The sequence below is a fragment of the Dermochelys coriacea genome, chromosome 2, assembly GCF_009764565.3.
Source record: "Dermochelys coriacea isolate rDerCor1 chromosome 2, rDerCor1.pri.v4, whole genome shotgun sequence".
NCBI lineage: Eukaryota > Metazoa > Chordata > Testudines > Dermochelyidae > Dermochelys > Dermochelys coriacea.
In genome coordinates, this window is record NC_050069.1 from 117,964,624 (window position 1) to 117,981,708 (window position 17,085).

General features: G+C 41.9%; 1 protein-coding gene across 2 annotated transcripts in view; it reads left to right on the forward strand.

Moving 5' to 3' along the window:
• Positions 1–925: 925 nt before the first annotated feature.
• EEF1E1 (eukaryotic translation elongation factor 1 epsilon 1) overlaps positions 926–17,085 on the forward strand; it is a 30,850-nt gene continuing 14,690 nt past the window's right edge. The window contains exons 1-2 of one of the 2 annotated variants that reach the window (XM_038391669.2): positions 926–1,172; positions 7,125–7,325. In XM_038391669.2, coding sequence (XP_038247597.1) covers positions 1,071–1,172; positions 7,125–7,325 — 303 coding nt within the window. In that variant the 5' untranslated portion in view covers positions 926–1,070. The remainder of the gene's footprint in view (positions 1,173–7,124; positions 7,326–17,085) is intronic. The other variant, XM_038391668.2, reaches the window with a different exon arrangement.

A 17,085-nucleotide genomic window follows, 5' to 3' on the forward strand; every position in this document is an offset into this window, starting at 1 on the left:
GTCCTATTGAAATCAATAGGAGTGTTTTCAGTGACTTCAGGAAGGCCAGAAGTTCAAACAGTGTTATCTTATTCTGAGAGCAGACAAAATAAAATTTCATTGAATAGTAATTTACTGTATATGTAAGGAGGCAGAATCTGGCCCCCCAAAATTATGGAACCCCTATGCAGAACAGTATAGCTCAGTTATCTACTTTTTTCTCTTTGCCTTTTTACCTAAATCATTACAAATCAATAATTCACCAATAGATCTTATCTCTTGCTTTGCACACATAGGGTCAAACAGTCACAGCCTTTACTGGGCTATGCTCCTCAGCCCTACTTAGAACACAACTCAAGCAGTGAATGGAAGAGCAAATGGAAGACTCGTTTGTCCAATATTCTCCTTGTGAACAAATGGACAGATTGGGCAGGGACTAGGAGAATCCCTAGTTCTTCCCCTTAGCTTCCATACTCACCAGGCACAGTAACTGGCCAGGCTGGCAAAGTAAGATGCTTTGTGAAAAGGGGTGAAGCAATTTACTCCTTCCTGCAGAACAAGGGAAGAACAGTGACTTTCATTTCTATGGCTGTGCAGCTATGTGCTACCCCCTTACCCAGGGTAGGTTGTTTTTTTTTTTCCCCACCAAATGCATCCGATGAAGTGAGCTGTAGCTCACGAAAGCGTATGCTCTAATAAATGTGTTAGTCTGTAAGGTGCCACAAGTCCTCCTTTTCTTTTTGCGAATACAGACAGTGTACACGGCTGCTACTCTGAAGCTTCATGGAACGTCCTCCTCCTACGCCTCCCCACCGTGCACGCGCTTCAGGCGCCTCCTTCAGCCTGAGACGTGACCCCTCCCCTTTGTACTGCGCATATCATTATTAAGCCACACGCCTCTCGGCGCAGGCGCAGATTAGTATGTTCCTGTGCTCCGCCAGGCCTGTCCTTCTCCTCCAATGGATGGAGACGTTACTTAGGGGGTGGAGGAGGTGGGACCCCTCTGTCCAATCGTGCTGGAGTTGGCTAGTTTTGAGAGACTCGTCATTCTGCCTCTGCCTCTTCCTTTCCCGGGCGGGTTGTCTCCAAAGATGTCAGCTGCGGCGGGGCCCGGGCTGGAGGAGCTGGTTTTGTTAGAGGTGCTCCTGGGCCTGAAGAAAGGGAACAAGTACGGTGTCCGGGAGGAGCGGAAGGTGAAGGATGCGAGGGGAGAATGGGGGAGCGGCTCGGGCCTGTGCGCGCGCAACAAACGGGCGGTCCTCGCGCCCCTCCCTCTCTCCCTGGGGCGAGCTCTACGCGGTGCGGCCCCGGCGCTACCCCCGCCCCGCCACTGGCAGTTTGAGTCCCTAGTTAGAGGCGGGGAGTTTCTGCGGCCTCCCCGCTAAAGGGGCGCCGGGGGCGGGGGGGGGGGGAGGAGAGGGGAGCAGGAGGCTTCCCCTTCTCCTGGCGGCACGTCCAAGGCTGAGCGCGCAGACCGGACCCTGCCGTCGCGGGGCCGTGATTAGATCCTGGCCGGGTCGGAACCGACGGAGCCGGCTGGGCTCCCTCAGGCCGGCTCGCGCCAAAGGGCCCCCTGGGCTAGGCTTGGCTTTGCGTTGGGGCCACGGTGCCTGTGGGTCGGGTGACGTGCCCAGAGACACCCCCAGCTGCGGGCGCCAAAGGGAACAGCCCCTGCCGCAGTGCGGGATGCATTTATTTATTGGTTCGACTTAGACGCCTGAAGAAGAGCTCTGTGGAGCTCCAAAGCTTCTCTCTTTCACTAGCGGAAGTTGATCCGATAACATTCCCTCGCCTACCTTTCTCTCTCTTATATCCTGGGACCAGCCCAGTTACAACAACGCCGCGTACGCTTAATCAATGAAAAGCAGTCTCTGAAAAGCAGTATCCCATCTAAATGTGAGCTGTCCCTTAGTGCACTCTCTTTAACCCCAAAAGTTACATAGCTCAGAAACCACTCCCCCTCCAGAGACCTCTCTGGCCCTCATAGCTGGTGCAACAAGTGGCGTTGCAGCGAAGGTGAACGAAAGTTTGTCCACAGGCTGTCTTTGCAACATGTTAACTACATTGAAACCCATGTAGGTATGTCAAGCAGTATGACCTCCTACGATGTATGCAGTATGCTGGTGTTGGTATAACTTGTTCATATAAATAAGGCATTTTTACTGGTATAACTTTGTTCACTCTAGTGTTTGTACAGATTTAAGTATCTTTGCAAAACATAATACTGTAAAATAATTAAATCTATGCAAAGACCCATTTGCAGATGATGCCTAAAATGCAACAGACACTTCCCTCTTAATATTGAAGTATAAAAAATAGTGCATAACTGGGAAGCACATTTGGAAGGAGAACATTGTATGGGGCCACCTGAAAGGGACAATAATTAAGGCTATGATTTAGTCACAGGTATTTTTAGTAAAAGTCATGGGCAATAAACAAAAATTCATAGCCCCATGACCTGTCCATGACTTTTACTATAAATACTCCTGACTAAATCAGGGCAGGAGCTAATAGGGAGGGTACACCCTGGGGGACCGCTGCTGGGGTGGGTGCTGGGGGGTGGCTGCTGCTGGAGGGGTGCCCCGGGGCCCATACCACTGGCCGCCCAGACACTGCAGCGGCAGCTGGTGTGGCTGGCTGCAGAGCCACTACAGCAGCAGAATCAGGTGTGGTTGTCCCTGGGGCCACCTGAGCAACAGGCCTCAGAGCCAGCTGTTTGGGCGACCCTGAGGTCGGTCACACTGGCCGCTGCAGAAGTCACGGACGGTGCGAAAAGTCACAGAATCCATGACTTACATGACCTCCGTGACAGACACAGAGCCCTCACAATAACAAATGGACTTTCCAATATAAAATCAAAGTAACATTGTGAAATCTGGCTCAAAACACTTGCATATTAATTCCGTTCTTCCCAACTTTGCCTGCCCTTTATGCTCAGGCCTTTTGAGTTATTGTGAAGTGGTATTCATTACCTTTTCTTGCAAACATACCATGTTCTCTAGATTTGTTGATCCATTAATGGAGAAGATAGCATTTTATTTATAATAATATAGGGAACTGGTAGCTTGGTTTTTCAGCATTATGTTTTAAGACTATGGTATGTTCAAGTTTGCTTCTGGCAGCTTTGAAATCACTCTATTCAAACTAGATCAAGCAGATGCACAAGATGTATTTTTTATCATATTTTCTTACTCATGTATATCTATTTTTTCATTTTACCTCTGAAATTTTTGGCATACTATTTTATCAGGTATGCAATACAAAATATTTTGTATTTAGGGTTGGCATAATCTGATTCATTCCATCTTCTCTACATGGCAACCTTTATCAGTTTTTACTGCCTGGAAAGAGCAGACTTCTGGCCCTGTACTGCTGTAAACAAGTAGTTGTTGCCGAAAACTAATTTCCCCATGCTGTTACTCACACCTTGTTGTCAACTGTTTGAAATGGATCACCTTGATTACATTGGCCTCACTACAAAAGTGATTTTTCCTCCATAGGTATTCTACTGTTGAGATTAGCCCATTTCCACTTTAATTGAATTGTCTTGTTAGCACTGACTCCCCACTTGGTAAGGCAACTCCCATCTTTTCATGTACTGTGTATATATACCTGCCTACTGTATTTTCCACTCCATGCATGTGATGAAGTGGGTTTTAGCCCACCAAAGCTTATGCTCAGATACATTTGTTAGTCTCTAAGGTACCACAAGTACTCCTTGTGGTTTTTTTTGTTTGTTTTTTTTTTTTCCAGAATAAGTGTGCCTTATTCCAAATTGGCTTAATTCACTGGCACACTATTGGAAACACAGGGTACTCGTGAAGTGTGAGTCTCCTAGTTTCCACTAAAAGAAAAGGAGTACTTGTGGTACCTTAGAGACTAACAAATTTATTTGAGCATAAGCTTTCATGAGCTACAGCTCACTTCATCGGATGCATTTGGTGGAAAATACAGTGGGGAGACTTGTATACACACACAGAGAACATGAAACAATGGGTTTTATCATACACGCTGTAAGGAGAGGGATCACTTAAGATGAGCCATCACCAGCAGCGGGGGGTGGGGAAAGGAGGAAAACCTTTCATGGTGAGAAGCAAGGTAGGCCATTTCCAGCAGTTAACAAGAACATCTGAGGAACAGTGTGGGGTGGGGGGGAGAAATACCATGGGGAAATAGTTTTACTTTGTGTAATGACTCATCCATTCCCAGACTCTATTCAAGCCTAAATTAATTGTATCCAGTTTGCAAATTAATTCCAATTCAGCAGTCTCTCGTTGGAGTCTGTTTTTGAAGCTTTTTTGTTGAAGGATAGCCACCCTCAGGTCTGTGATCGAGTGACCGGAGAGATTGAAGTGTTCTCCGACTGGTTTTTGAATGTTATAATTCTTGATGTCTGATTTGTGTCCATCTATTCTTTTACGTAGAAACTGTCCAGTTTGACCAATGTACACGGCAGAGGGGCATTGCTGGCACATGATGGCAGTATTGGGGACAATGTATACCTTCAAATCAGCAGCACTGCAATGGGTACCTGCATGGCCCCACAGTATACCAACATTTTTATGGCTGACTTAGAACAACGCTTCCTCAGCTCTCGTCTCCTAATGCCCTTACTCTACTTGCGCTACATTGATGACATCTTCATCATCTAGACCCATGGAAAAGAAGCCCTTGAGGAATTTGACCGTGATTTCAACAATTTCCATCCCACCATCAACCTCAGCCTGGACCAGTCCACACAAGAGATCCACTTCCTGGACACTACGGTTCTAATACGCGATGGTCACATAAACACCACCCTATATCGGAAACCTACTGACCGCTATTCCTACCTACATGCCTCCAGCTTTCATCCAGGTCATACCACACGATCCATTGTCTACAGCCAAGCTCTACGATATAACCGCATTTGCTCCAACCCCTCAGACAGAGACAAACACCTACAAGATCTCTATCATGCATTCCTACAACTACAATTCCCACCTGCTGAAGTGAAGAAACAGATTGACAGAGCCAGAAGAGTACCCAGAAGTCACCTACTACAGGACAGGCCCAACAAAGAAAATAACAGAACGCCACTAGCCATCACCTTCAGCCCCCAACTAAAACCTCTCCAATGCATCATCAAGGATCTACAACCTATCCTGAAGGACGACCCATCCCTCTCACAGATCTTGGGAGACAGGCAAGTCCTTGCTTACAGACAGCCCCCCAACGTGAAGCAAATACTCACCAGCAACCACACACCACACAACAGAACCACTAACCCAGGAACCTATCCTGCAACAAAGCCCGTTGCCAACTCTGTCCACATATCTGTTCAGGGGACAACATCATAGGGCCTAATCACATCAGCCACACTATCAGAGGCTCGTTCACCTGCGCATCTACCAATGTGATATATGCCATCATGTGCCAGCAATGCCCCTCTGCCATGTACATTGGTCAAACTGGACAGTCTCTACGTAAATGAATAAATGGCCACAAATCAAATGTCAAGAATTATAACATTCAAAAACCAGTCGGAGAACACTTCAATCTCTCCGGTCACTCGATTACAGACCTGAGGGTGGCTGTCCTTCAACAAAAAAACTTACTTCAAAACAGACTCCAACAAGAGACTGCTGAATTGGAATTAATTTGCGAACTGGATACAATTAACTTAGGCTTGAATAGAGTCTGGGAATGGATGAGTCATTATACAAAACTAAAACTATTTCCTCATGTTGTTTCTCCCCCCCCCCCCCCCCCCTCCACCCAGCCCCCCACTGTTCCTCAGATGTTCTTGTTAACTGCTGGAAATAGCCTACCTTGCTTGTCATCATGAAAGGTTTTCCTCCTTCCCTCCCCCTGCTGCTGATGGCTCATCTTAAGTGATCCCTCTCCTTACAGTGTGTATGATAAAACCCATTGTTACATGTTCTGTGTGTGTGTATATCAATCTCCCCTCTGTATTTTCCACCAAATGCATCCGATGAAGTGAGCTGTAGCTCACGAAAGCTTATGCTCAAATAAACTTGAGGTGCCACAAGTACTCCCTTTTCTTTTTGCGAATACAGACTAACACGGCTGCTACTCTGAAACCTAGTTTCCACTGTTACTAGTTGAACTGTCCTCAGACTTGCTTAGCATGGGGTAAAGATTCATACAGCATTTGTATCTCATTTTCTCCTCTTGGAGCAGCATTTGTAGTTACTTGGCTATGTGTCTTCAGGAGGTGGTTGAACAACTTGACAATTATTTATATAGGAGTTCACAGGAACAGAGAAGGTGCTATATTTAAAGGGTATTACAAAAAAACCAGTAATTTCACTGCTATAAATTAAGATTTTTAAAATTTAATAGTAAACTATAGCTTAACCCTAAGCATGGAGAAGTGCAATACAGAAATTTTTTTTTTTTTAAGGTGAAACAGCACATTTGCAGTTGCTCCTGAAACGGCTTCCTCACAGTAACTTAGTCACTAGACTTGTATAACTCTAGTCATCTATCTTGCTGAGTTATGTCCCCACACTTAACTGTGTAAAGTCACAATTTTCACAACAGTTAGGCAGTTATTTAGAATAAGCATAGAAAAAGTCTGACAGGTATGGTTTATTTGTGGCTGAACAGAAAAGCTGGATATTTGCTGATTCTATAGTCTGAAGTTTTTTTACACTTGGAACTGTGTATCAAAGGCTACCCATGAAGATTCTGGTCGACAATAGTTCTTATTTTGATGCTGTCACTGATTTTGGCATGGGTTGGTTATATTGAATTAGAAATACCCTATGTACATGTTCTGTCTTGCATGTATATCTTATTTGTTTTCCTGCAATGGAAATTGGAAAAAAAAAAAAATCAACCCAAGGATTAAGAATAAACGTAAATATTTTCCATCAGGCCTTTGGAGCGGAGCCCGGAGCTGGAGCACGGAGCAGCTCCGCAGCAGTGGAGCTGCAGGTTTTTGCCTGGAGCTGGAGCACAGCTCCAAAGGCCTGTTTTCCATGTGAAGCAGTATTCTTAGCATTTATATTTTTAATTGCTTAATTAAAATGAAAGGTTTCAGAATAAAGTGAACATACTGGGATAGCATATAGTGAGGTTGTTTAACAAAGGCTAACCTTTGAACATGACAAACTTGCATGGTATTTGTTTCCTTCTAGATTCCAGTTCTTCAAACAAACAATGGTCCCAGTCTAACAGGATTGACTACTATAGCCACCCATCTAGTCAAACAAGCTAAGAAAGAACAGCTACTTGGAAGTACTGCAGAAGAGAAAGCAATAGTTCAGCAGTGGTTAGAATACAGAGTAACTCAAATAGCTGGACATTCTAATAAAGAAGATATAAGAATAATTCTGAAGGTAAGGGTAACTTAATTGCTTTACCACCAGAATATTGAATTTTGGGGTGTCTGGACACTATATTCATGTACATATATGGATTTACTTTAGTAATAAAATGAGTAGATATTGATGATCTCAAATCATTTGCCATTACATTAGTTGCTTTCTTTTCACTTTATTGGAAAAAACAACCTGAAATTAAGGAAATGGTTTTAAATATAGAATACATAAAGCAAGCCTCCTGCTCTACTGTAAAAACTTAATACGTAAGAACGTAATAGAGAGGGAATGTAATTGTGCCTATAAAGTTCAGAGAATGTTTAACTATTTAGTCTCTTCTACATCTTGAAAGACTACAGTTTCCTCACATCTCTAAGCTACTATTGAAGTCCCAATATATATAAATTGGCCTGCACTCTGATCCAAGATAACATTTGTTTTATTAAAAAGAAAAGGAGTACTTGTGGCACCTTAGAGACTAACAAATTTATTAGAGCATAAGCTTTCGTGAGCTACAGCTCACTTGAAAGCTTATGCTCTAATAAATTTGTTAGTCTCTAAGGTGCCACAAGTACTCCTTTTCTTTTTGCGAATACAGACTAACACGGCTGCTACTCTGAAATTTGTTTTATTGTTATTGAGAACGACTCTGCTTCAAAACCAAGGTGGGATCTACTCCAAGTCTTGATATTACGATGATTGGATAAATGGATGGATGCATGCCAAGATGAGTTAATATGCAATTTGATATGTGAGATGGTGATAAGTGAAAGCATCGAGGGAAATTTCCATAAAGTCCTGTTTTCATATCTATAAACTACAAATGTACAGAGTTTTTACTGAGTGTTCCTCACTGCCTTAGACTTCAAAAATTGCTCTCCCTTATCTTCAGAAGCTGTGGTTGGGAGAGGAAAAGGTACCATTAAACTTTACCCAGTTAAAATTAAAACTAAAATCCTTTTTCCATTTTGCTTCTTCAGACTTCTTGAGCCCTGTCATCAAAAATGCCAAAAGTAGTTTAATTTTAACTATCATATCGGGGTAGGAGGTTAGAGGCCTAATTTGATGATTAAAAGTGTACAACATGGCATTGAAATCCTATATAATTTCTATGAAGTTCTGTGTTCAAATTTAAAAAGTTTCCATAATTTTATATGGAAAGTACAAAATGTCTGGTGTTTCTACAGAAATGTCTACACTGCAATTAAAAACCCATGACTGGCCAATGCCAGCTGACTCGGACTTGTGGGGATCAGGTTGCAGAGCTATTTCACTACAGTGTATGCTTCTGGGCTCAGGCTGGAGCCAGGGCTCATGGACTCTGAGATCTGCTTAAAACTTTTCATCAAACTTTCTGAATGAAAAATGGCTTTTTGAAGGAAACACATTTTCATGAAAAAAAAAATTTCTTGGAAATTCTAGGGGGTTTCTTTAATTCAATGAATCAAAAGACTTGTGGGTAGAACTGGGTGAATAACACTGTCTCCCCCCCCCTCCTCGCCCCCAGTTTGTTGGCAGTTCCACGCTCACGCGCACATACACATTTTAATAAAATAAAACCTTTTGTTTGGGGTATTTTTAGTAAAAGCAAAGAAAATAAAGCTACTGTAGGTGGTGACCTACTTCTCCATCCCCCTTCCCTTTAACCTTTTGCCCAGTGGTTAGGACTCTCATCTGGAATGTGCAGGGAGACTCAGGTTTGAATCCCATCTTTGGAGCAGGGACTTGTTCCTAGGTCAGGAACAAAAAAATTGAACACATTTTTCATTTGTGTTTTTTTTTTTAATTCAGAAATTTTAATTGAAAATTTTTGAACATTACAAATCTTTTTGTTCAGAGTGTTTTCATGGAAAACACTTAATGTTTTTTGACCACCTCTAGTCCTGATTATGCAAACTGCTTCGTATGGGCAGAGCCCTGCTGAGTTCGGTGTGTGTACCTGTGTTGGTATAGGTTTCAGAGTAGTAGCCGTGTTAGTCTGTATCCGCAAAAAGTAAAGGAGTACTTGTGGCACCTTAGAGACTAAAATTTATTTGAGCATAAGCTTTTGTGAGTTACAACTCACTTCATCGGTTGCATGCTGTGGAAAATACAGTGGGGAGATTTATATACACAGAGAACATGAAACAATGGGTGTTGCCAAACACACTAGTAACAAGAGTGATCAGGTAAGGTGAGCTATAACCAGCAAGGGGGGGGGTGAGCTTTTTGTAGTGATGATCAAGGTGGGCCATTTCCAGCAGTTGACAAAGTGTGAGGAACAGTGAGGGGGGGAGAATAAATATGGGGAAATAGTTTTACTTTGTGTAATGACACATCCACTCCCAGTCCTTATTCAAGCCTAAGTTAATTGTATCCAGTTTGCAAATTAAATTCCAATTCAGCAGTGTCTCATTGGAGTCTGTTTTTGAAGTTTTTTTTGTTGAAGAATTATCATTTTTAGGTCTGTATCGAGTGACCAAAGAGATTGAAGTGTTCTCCAACTGGTTTTTGAATGTTGGTATATAGGCTCGTCTGCACAGAGCAGCTTGTAGGATTCCTGCCTTAGATTGTAAACTCATGGGGGCGAGAATCTTGTTGTCTTGTGTGATTGCTCAGCGTCCGGAACATCGGGGGCCATGATTATGACTGGGACATCTTGGCCTTACTGAAATATAAATATTTAATAGTAACATCAATAAAACAGCCAAGGTTATGGAGAGCAAAATGATTTCACTATAAGGCATGCTTGATTATCATTGCTTTGGAAAGTGAATCCGTTTTTAAATGTGTTTTTAAAAAATAAATAAAAAGTTAATATTTCAGGTTATAGGCTCTTCTTTTAGCTGTAAATATAAGAAGTAGATATTTATAGACTCAATCACTATTACTACATTTATTCAGTCTTGGTTATGGTTTGCAGAAAGTATTCTGATTGCTGGGGTTTGCTGTGTATTTACATTGTGACTACTAGAATCATGGCTTTACAACTCCTTTCAGCTGGTGTACTATGTTATGTCTGCTAACCATACACGCTTTCCCTTCCCTGGAATCTTGGAAACTTTCCCTTTTAATGTAGTCTAAGACTATATGAATTTAAATCTGTACTTTTTTATTTTAATTTTCTTGTTCTTTTGGAATACAGATTAAAAGGAAGATTTTTTTTCAACTTGACCATAACCAGGTTTCCACGATGTTGCAGGCATAATTGTTTGACATTTGGATATCAAAGTACCATTTTATGTCCGCAAATCAGGTACTTGGGTATTAAATGACCTAAATTCTGGACACACAAGCAGTCTTAGGGGCAGGTTTTTATAACTCTGGTCTATCTGACAACTTTCACATCACAGTTTTGATCTTAGCGGTAGTGATAGTGTGGGAAAGAGAAATTGTCTTACACATTTTGTATATCAATATTGTATGTAAATTGTTTCCAAACAAAATAAAAAGTCACTCCTAGTACTATAAGGTGGATGTTGGGAAAGGAAGAAGAGTCTCTCAGCACTTAATTTTAACCGATGATAGCAGTTTTCCTGATGTTCATATCGGGTGATTGGTGGCCAGAGTTCTTGCTGACACAATACTGCATGAAATACTACATCTGTAGAAATGTTCCTACAGAACAGTAGTTATTTCTTTGCTTCTATTTGTTCCTCTTGCCACCATGAGTTAATAGTTGGAACAAGAGACAGCCTAGTGCTAAGGTAGATAAGTAGTTCTTTTCCCAAATTCCCTTTTGGCAGAGGATAAAGTAGGCAGGCAAGTCCTGAGATTGTGGTTTTACGTGTCTGCATAGTGGCAGTCTTGGGACAGTTGCAGCCTAAAGCTGCAATTTGTAATGAGCTCTGTGTTGTGTGTGCCAAAAGCAATTCAGTCACATCTGCTGTAAACTAGGCTGCCTCCAGTTGGCTCTCAAATGAGATGCTACAACTCTGTAAAACCTCAGTAACAAAACTGTTTAGTGGCAGGGGTGGCCAACCTGTAGCTCCGGAGGCACATGTGATCTTTGAATTTAATATGTAGCTCCTTGCATAGGTGCTGACTCCGGGGCTGGAGCTACAGGTGCCAACTTTCTACTGCTCAGCCCCAGGCACTGCCCCCCCTCCCCTGAGCCTTGCTCCTCCCCTCTCCATCCCAGAGCCTCCTGTACACTCTGAAATAGCTGATCACAGTTGGCAGGGGTCACGGGGAGGGAGGGGGAGGTGCTGATCGGCAGGGCTGCCAGCAAGCAGGAGGTGCTGGGGGGGCGGAACACTGATGGGGGCTGCTAATGTATTACTGTGGCTCTTTGGCCATGTACATTGGTAAATTCTGGCTTTTTCTCAGGCTCTGGTTGGCCACCCCTGGTTTAGTGCTTGTTAAGAGATTCTGAAACAAAGGTCTTGTTGAGAAGAAAATGTATAGAATACTCAAACTGATCTTTCTGCCTTTTTTTCGAATAGAACTCCTGCATAGTATCAAAACAATCTTGTTAATTAATTATTTGCATTGCCTTGACTACAGTTTTAATTATTTTTTTTCTTAACATGGACTGTGTTATTGAGAGAGTCTCGGGGACCACCGTTCTGTCTATTCACAAGCAAATAACATCCTTGTGGCAACTACAGCACTTGTGTATGTGGGGAAGTTAGAAAAAATACACACATTCTTTTATCTTCAATATAAATGTTTGTCTTTAGTGCAATTTACTTCTTTCAAAATCTCCTTTTTGCTCTCAGTTCTTCTCTTCGCGTATGTTCTGTTCCTTTCTCTCCTTCCTTGTATGTGCTTCTCTGCTGCCTGGTCATTTCTGATGACACAAAGGAAGAAGGGCCTTAAAAATTTAATTTGGCAAAAAAAAATGCATATTTCAAATTATCAGGCCCTTCTTTCAAAATATGACTGTCACCTAGGGTGCAGGGCTTCATGGCTCCAATCTTACAGAATGTGTAAGAAGGTCTAAACAATAATTAAGGACCTTCTGTCTGAAGACTGTGAACTGCATTTTTTTGAAGGATTTGAGCACAACTATCCATCTTCAGCATATGCATACCAGCCCCAACGAGGAAGCAGATCAGAATCCAACGTTTCACCAGACAAGAGGCTTCAACTTATTACTACAATCCACAGAGAATGTTAGTACCCCACCAAGGAAGAAAGTGAAGTTTCAATGCAAGAGACCTTGAGCAGCCTTTTCCTTCTCCTGCTGTATGCCTTGTTTTCCTTATGTCAGCAAGTTTGAGAACCCTTCAAGAGCTGATCAGAATAGTTTCAGGATGTGTACCCCTTTCTCCTCCTCCTCTCTTGGCAACTACATTTTTGTTTTTGGAAGACCTGGATTCAGATCACTCAGACAAATTGGTCCTTGAAACTAAGGGTATTCTATCCAATTTCAGTCACTCCCTCCTTCCCCATCCCTTTTTCAAGAATCCCTCTCATAAGTTACTGTTAGAACAAGAAGTGGACTCTTTCTGAAACTTGGAGCACTGGAAGAGGTACCCTAGAATTCAGATGTAAAGGGTACTATCCCATTATTTCATAATCCCAAGGAAGAAAGATAGCTGGTGTCCTATTCTAGATAGATCTATTGTTTCAGGTTCAGGATGGTAACTCTGGCCTCAATTATCCTTATTAGATCCTCAAGATTGGTTCATGACTCTCAACTTTCAGGACACGAATCAGTTCATTGGATCATACAGCCCTTCACCATGCTGGGGATCAAGATCAACAGGAAAATAATCCACACTTTTACTGATCCAGATTATAGAATTCATAGGAACTACATTAAGATCTTGCTGACCTCAAATCTATCACAGGAGAGGTACCAGTCCATAGTGAGTTTCCTTGATCATCAGCATGCTAACCTAAAGATGTCCATAAGAGCATGTCTCAGGTTCCTGTGTCATGTGGTCTATTGCGTGACCTGTGTCACTTAGTATGCCAGACTTCACATGTGCTCCATGTAAGGGTGGTTGAAATCGGTATATCTACCAAGCAGTTACCACATGGGCTTGAAACTGAAGCTCCCAGAAGAAGTCCTCTCCTCCTTAGATTAATGGAAAGATCTGCTTCACGTGTGCAATGGAATACCTTTTGCTGCACCATTGCCTACCAAGACGCTCAAAATAAATGTCTTGGAACTCAGAGCCATGTCTAGCATGGCATATCTACCCATGTTACAAGGATCCATGATCCAAATGATGACTAATACAACACCCCAGCCATGCATAGTGTTAACTGGGAGAGAGGTATATGGTCATCCCTGCTTTGCCAAGAAGCCATAGTCTCTGGGATGGCTGTATTTGTCATATCACACCAGTGGCTCTGCATCTTTTGCAAGCCCAGAATGCCCTCATTGATCGGTTCAGCAGACAATTCTGAAACAACCATGAGTGGACTATAAAAGACTCGATCCTGTGGAACATCTTTTGGAAGGGTGTCTTTGTCCATAGATAGACTTACGGGCAACAGTGCAGAACAAGGAATGCCCTATATTCTGCTCTAGAGCCTTCCTCATCTCATGGGTACTGGAACTGATGTATGCCTTCTGCCAATCCCCTTAATACCATGGATCCAAAGGAAACTCGGACAAGATTCATCCTCCGTGATTGACCCAGATTGGCCCAGCTCTTCTGGTATACAGACCTGGTGAACCTATGAGCTCATGTCCTATCACACTACTTGTTCTCTTGACATAGTTTCACAAAACTGAGGTCAGATCTCATGCCCAAATCCAGCATCTTTACATCTGACAGCCTGGATTCTGGCTTATTAACTACCACCAAAAGAACATGTTTAGCTAAAGTCCAGAACATCTTGGTATGTAGTATAAGTTCTTCTAACTTTATGCAGCAAAATGGAAAAAGCTTTCTATTTTGGATAGCATAGCATCACCTGTCTTCCTTGGAAGTTTCTGTTTTCACTATTCTGGACTATTTAAAAGCTCTGAAACACTCAAACTTTCTGTTCTATATGGGTCCAACCATAATTGCACATCATCCTCTTATCCAGAGCAATGCTGTGGCAAGATTCTTTACAAAAATATCAGTAACTTTTCGGAGACTCTGCCACCATGAGTCCAGTTGCTTAAAGTTAAAACACTAATCCCAAGACAATTGATATGTAGTCTAAATACTTGGATGGATGTGTAACCAATTGCATTATTAACACATTCATAGGGAGAAAGGGAACTATATGGCAACTAACATTTCTGTGAAGGATAACCCTAAAAGAAGAGTTACAGGAAAGTACATGGGTTGGATAAAAATCAATTATTGTTTGTTTTTAATGGATTTTTAAAATTTTATTTAAACCTGTATTTAACATTAAATTTGAAATTGACAACCTGTGTCACGGCCTAACCTTACTATCTATTCAAATCATTTCAATTAAATAAAAAAAAAATACTAGACAGTACATGCCTCTTACCAAGCTTTAAAGAAAGTCGGATCCCTGTACTGGTGAAAATCACTGGCTAAGCACTGGGAACAGGGATTTACTGAAGTTCCACACTAGCTTTTGCCATCCGTAGTCCTCTCTCTTCTAGATATAGAGAATAAACTGAAATGAAGATATTCAGCTAGTTCAATGACTAGTTGATGGATGTAGAAGCCCTCTACAACAACATTCCGCACAAAGATGGACTATACGCTATCAGGAACAGTATCCCCAATAATGTCACGGCAAACCTGGTGGCTGACCTTTTGTGACTTTTTGTCCTCACCCACAATTATTTCACACTTGGGGAAAATATATACCTTCAAGTCAGCAGCACTGCTATGGGTACCCGCATAACCCCACAGTATGCTAACATTTTTATGGGTGACTTAGAACAATGCTTCCTTAGCTCTCGTCCCCTAACACCCCTACTCTACTTGCACTACATTGATGACATCTTCATCATCTGGACCCATGAAAAAGAAGCCCTTGAGGAATTCCACCATGATTTCAACAGTTTCCATCCCACCATCAACCTCAGCCTAGACCAATCCACAGAAGTGGTCCATTTCCTGAACATTACTGTGCTAATAAGTGATGGTCACATAAACACCACCCTACACCAGAAACCTACTGACCGCTATACTTACCTACATGCCTCCAGCTTCCATCCAGGACACACCACACAATCCATTGTCTACAGCCAAGCTCTATGATACAACCGCATTTGCTCCAGCCCCTCAGACAGAGACAAACACCTCTGATCTCTATCAAGCATTCTTAAAACTACAATACCCACCTGCTGAAGTGAAGAAACAGATTGACAGAGCTAGAAGAGTACCCAGAAGTCACCTACTACAGGACAGGCCCAACAAAGAAGATAACAGAACGTCACTAGCTGTCGCCTTCAGCCCCCAACTAAAACCTCTCCAGCGCATCATCAAAGATTTACAACCTATCCTAAAAAATGATTCTTCACTCTCTCAGATCTTGGGAGACAGGCAAGTCCTTGCTTACAGACAGCCGCCCAACCTGAAGCAAATACTCGCCAGCAACCACGCAACAAAAGCACTAACCCAGGAACCTGTCCTTGCAACAAAGCCCGATGCCAAATCTGTCCATATATTTATTCAAGTAACACCATCCTAGGACCTAATCACATTAGCCATGGCATCAGGGGCTCGTTCACCTGCACATCTACCAATGTGATATACATCATCATGTGCCAGCAATGCCCCTCTGCCATGTATATTGGCCAAACCGGACAATCTCTACGCAAAAGAATAAATGGACACATCTGAGATCAGGAATCCATAACATTCAAAAACCGGTAGGAGAACACTTCAACCTCTCTGGCCACTCGGTAAAAGATTTAAGGGTGGCAATTTTGCAACAGAAAAGCTTCAAAACCAGACTCCCAACGAGAAACTGCTGAACTTGAATTAATATCCAAACTAGATACCATTAACTTGGGTTTGAATAGAGACTGGGAGTGGCTGGGTCATTACACATATTGAGTCTTATTTCCCTAAGTTAAGTATCCTCACGCTTTCTTGTCAACTGTCTAAATGGGCCATCTTGATTATCACTACGAAAGTTTTTTTTTTTTTCTCCTGCTGATAATAGCTCATCTTAACTAATTAGCCTCTCTGTTTTGTATGGCAACTTCCAACTTGTGTGTGTGTGTAGATAGAATGTTCTTACTATATATTCCATTCTATTCATCCGATGAAGTGGGCTGTAGCCTACAAAAGCTTATGCTCTAATAAATTTGTTAGTCTCTAAGGTGCTACAAGTACTCCTGTTCTTTTTGCAGATACAAACTAACACAGCTGCTACTCTGAAAAATAACACTAGTAAATAGTCAACCATCTAGTAAATAAGAAATGCATCATTCTCCATTTTCTAACATAATAAAAATGTGAAAATTAATCTGAGTAAATGTGAGTTAAGCTGTATACTTAAATGTGTGTAAATATAGTATATCCTGGTTATTAAAAAGCAGCAGCAAATTTAGCGTAAAGGCTGTATTTTAATTGCAAAACAATAAGTTAACCTTGGCTTAAATCTATATATTTTTCTGCTTGCTGATTTTAAATCATTTGATTTAAATCTTTTTTTTTTTTAATGTAAACCAGTCCACTCTGGGAAATCATCTGTCATATCTTTTAGGTTATTGGTTTGACTAAGATCCCCAGGACCTGAGGAAGAGTTCAGTTCAGTATCGCTTGCCATTTAAGAATGCATCACTTTCCAGAAATTTCAATCTAGAAACTTTAGAATTAGTGTGCCCCTGCAGGCTATTGGGTAGAAATGTAAGTGAACTCCTTCGTGGGAATCTTTATAGTAGCCCATGATGCAGGAAATGAATCAAACACTC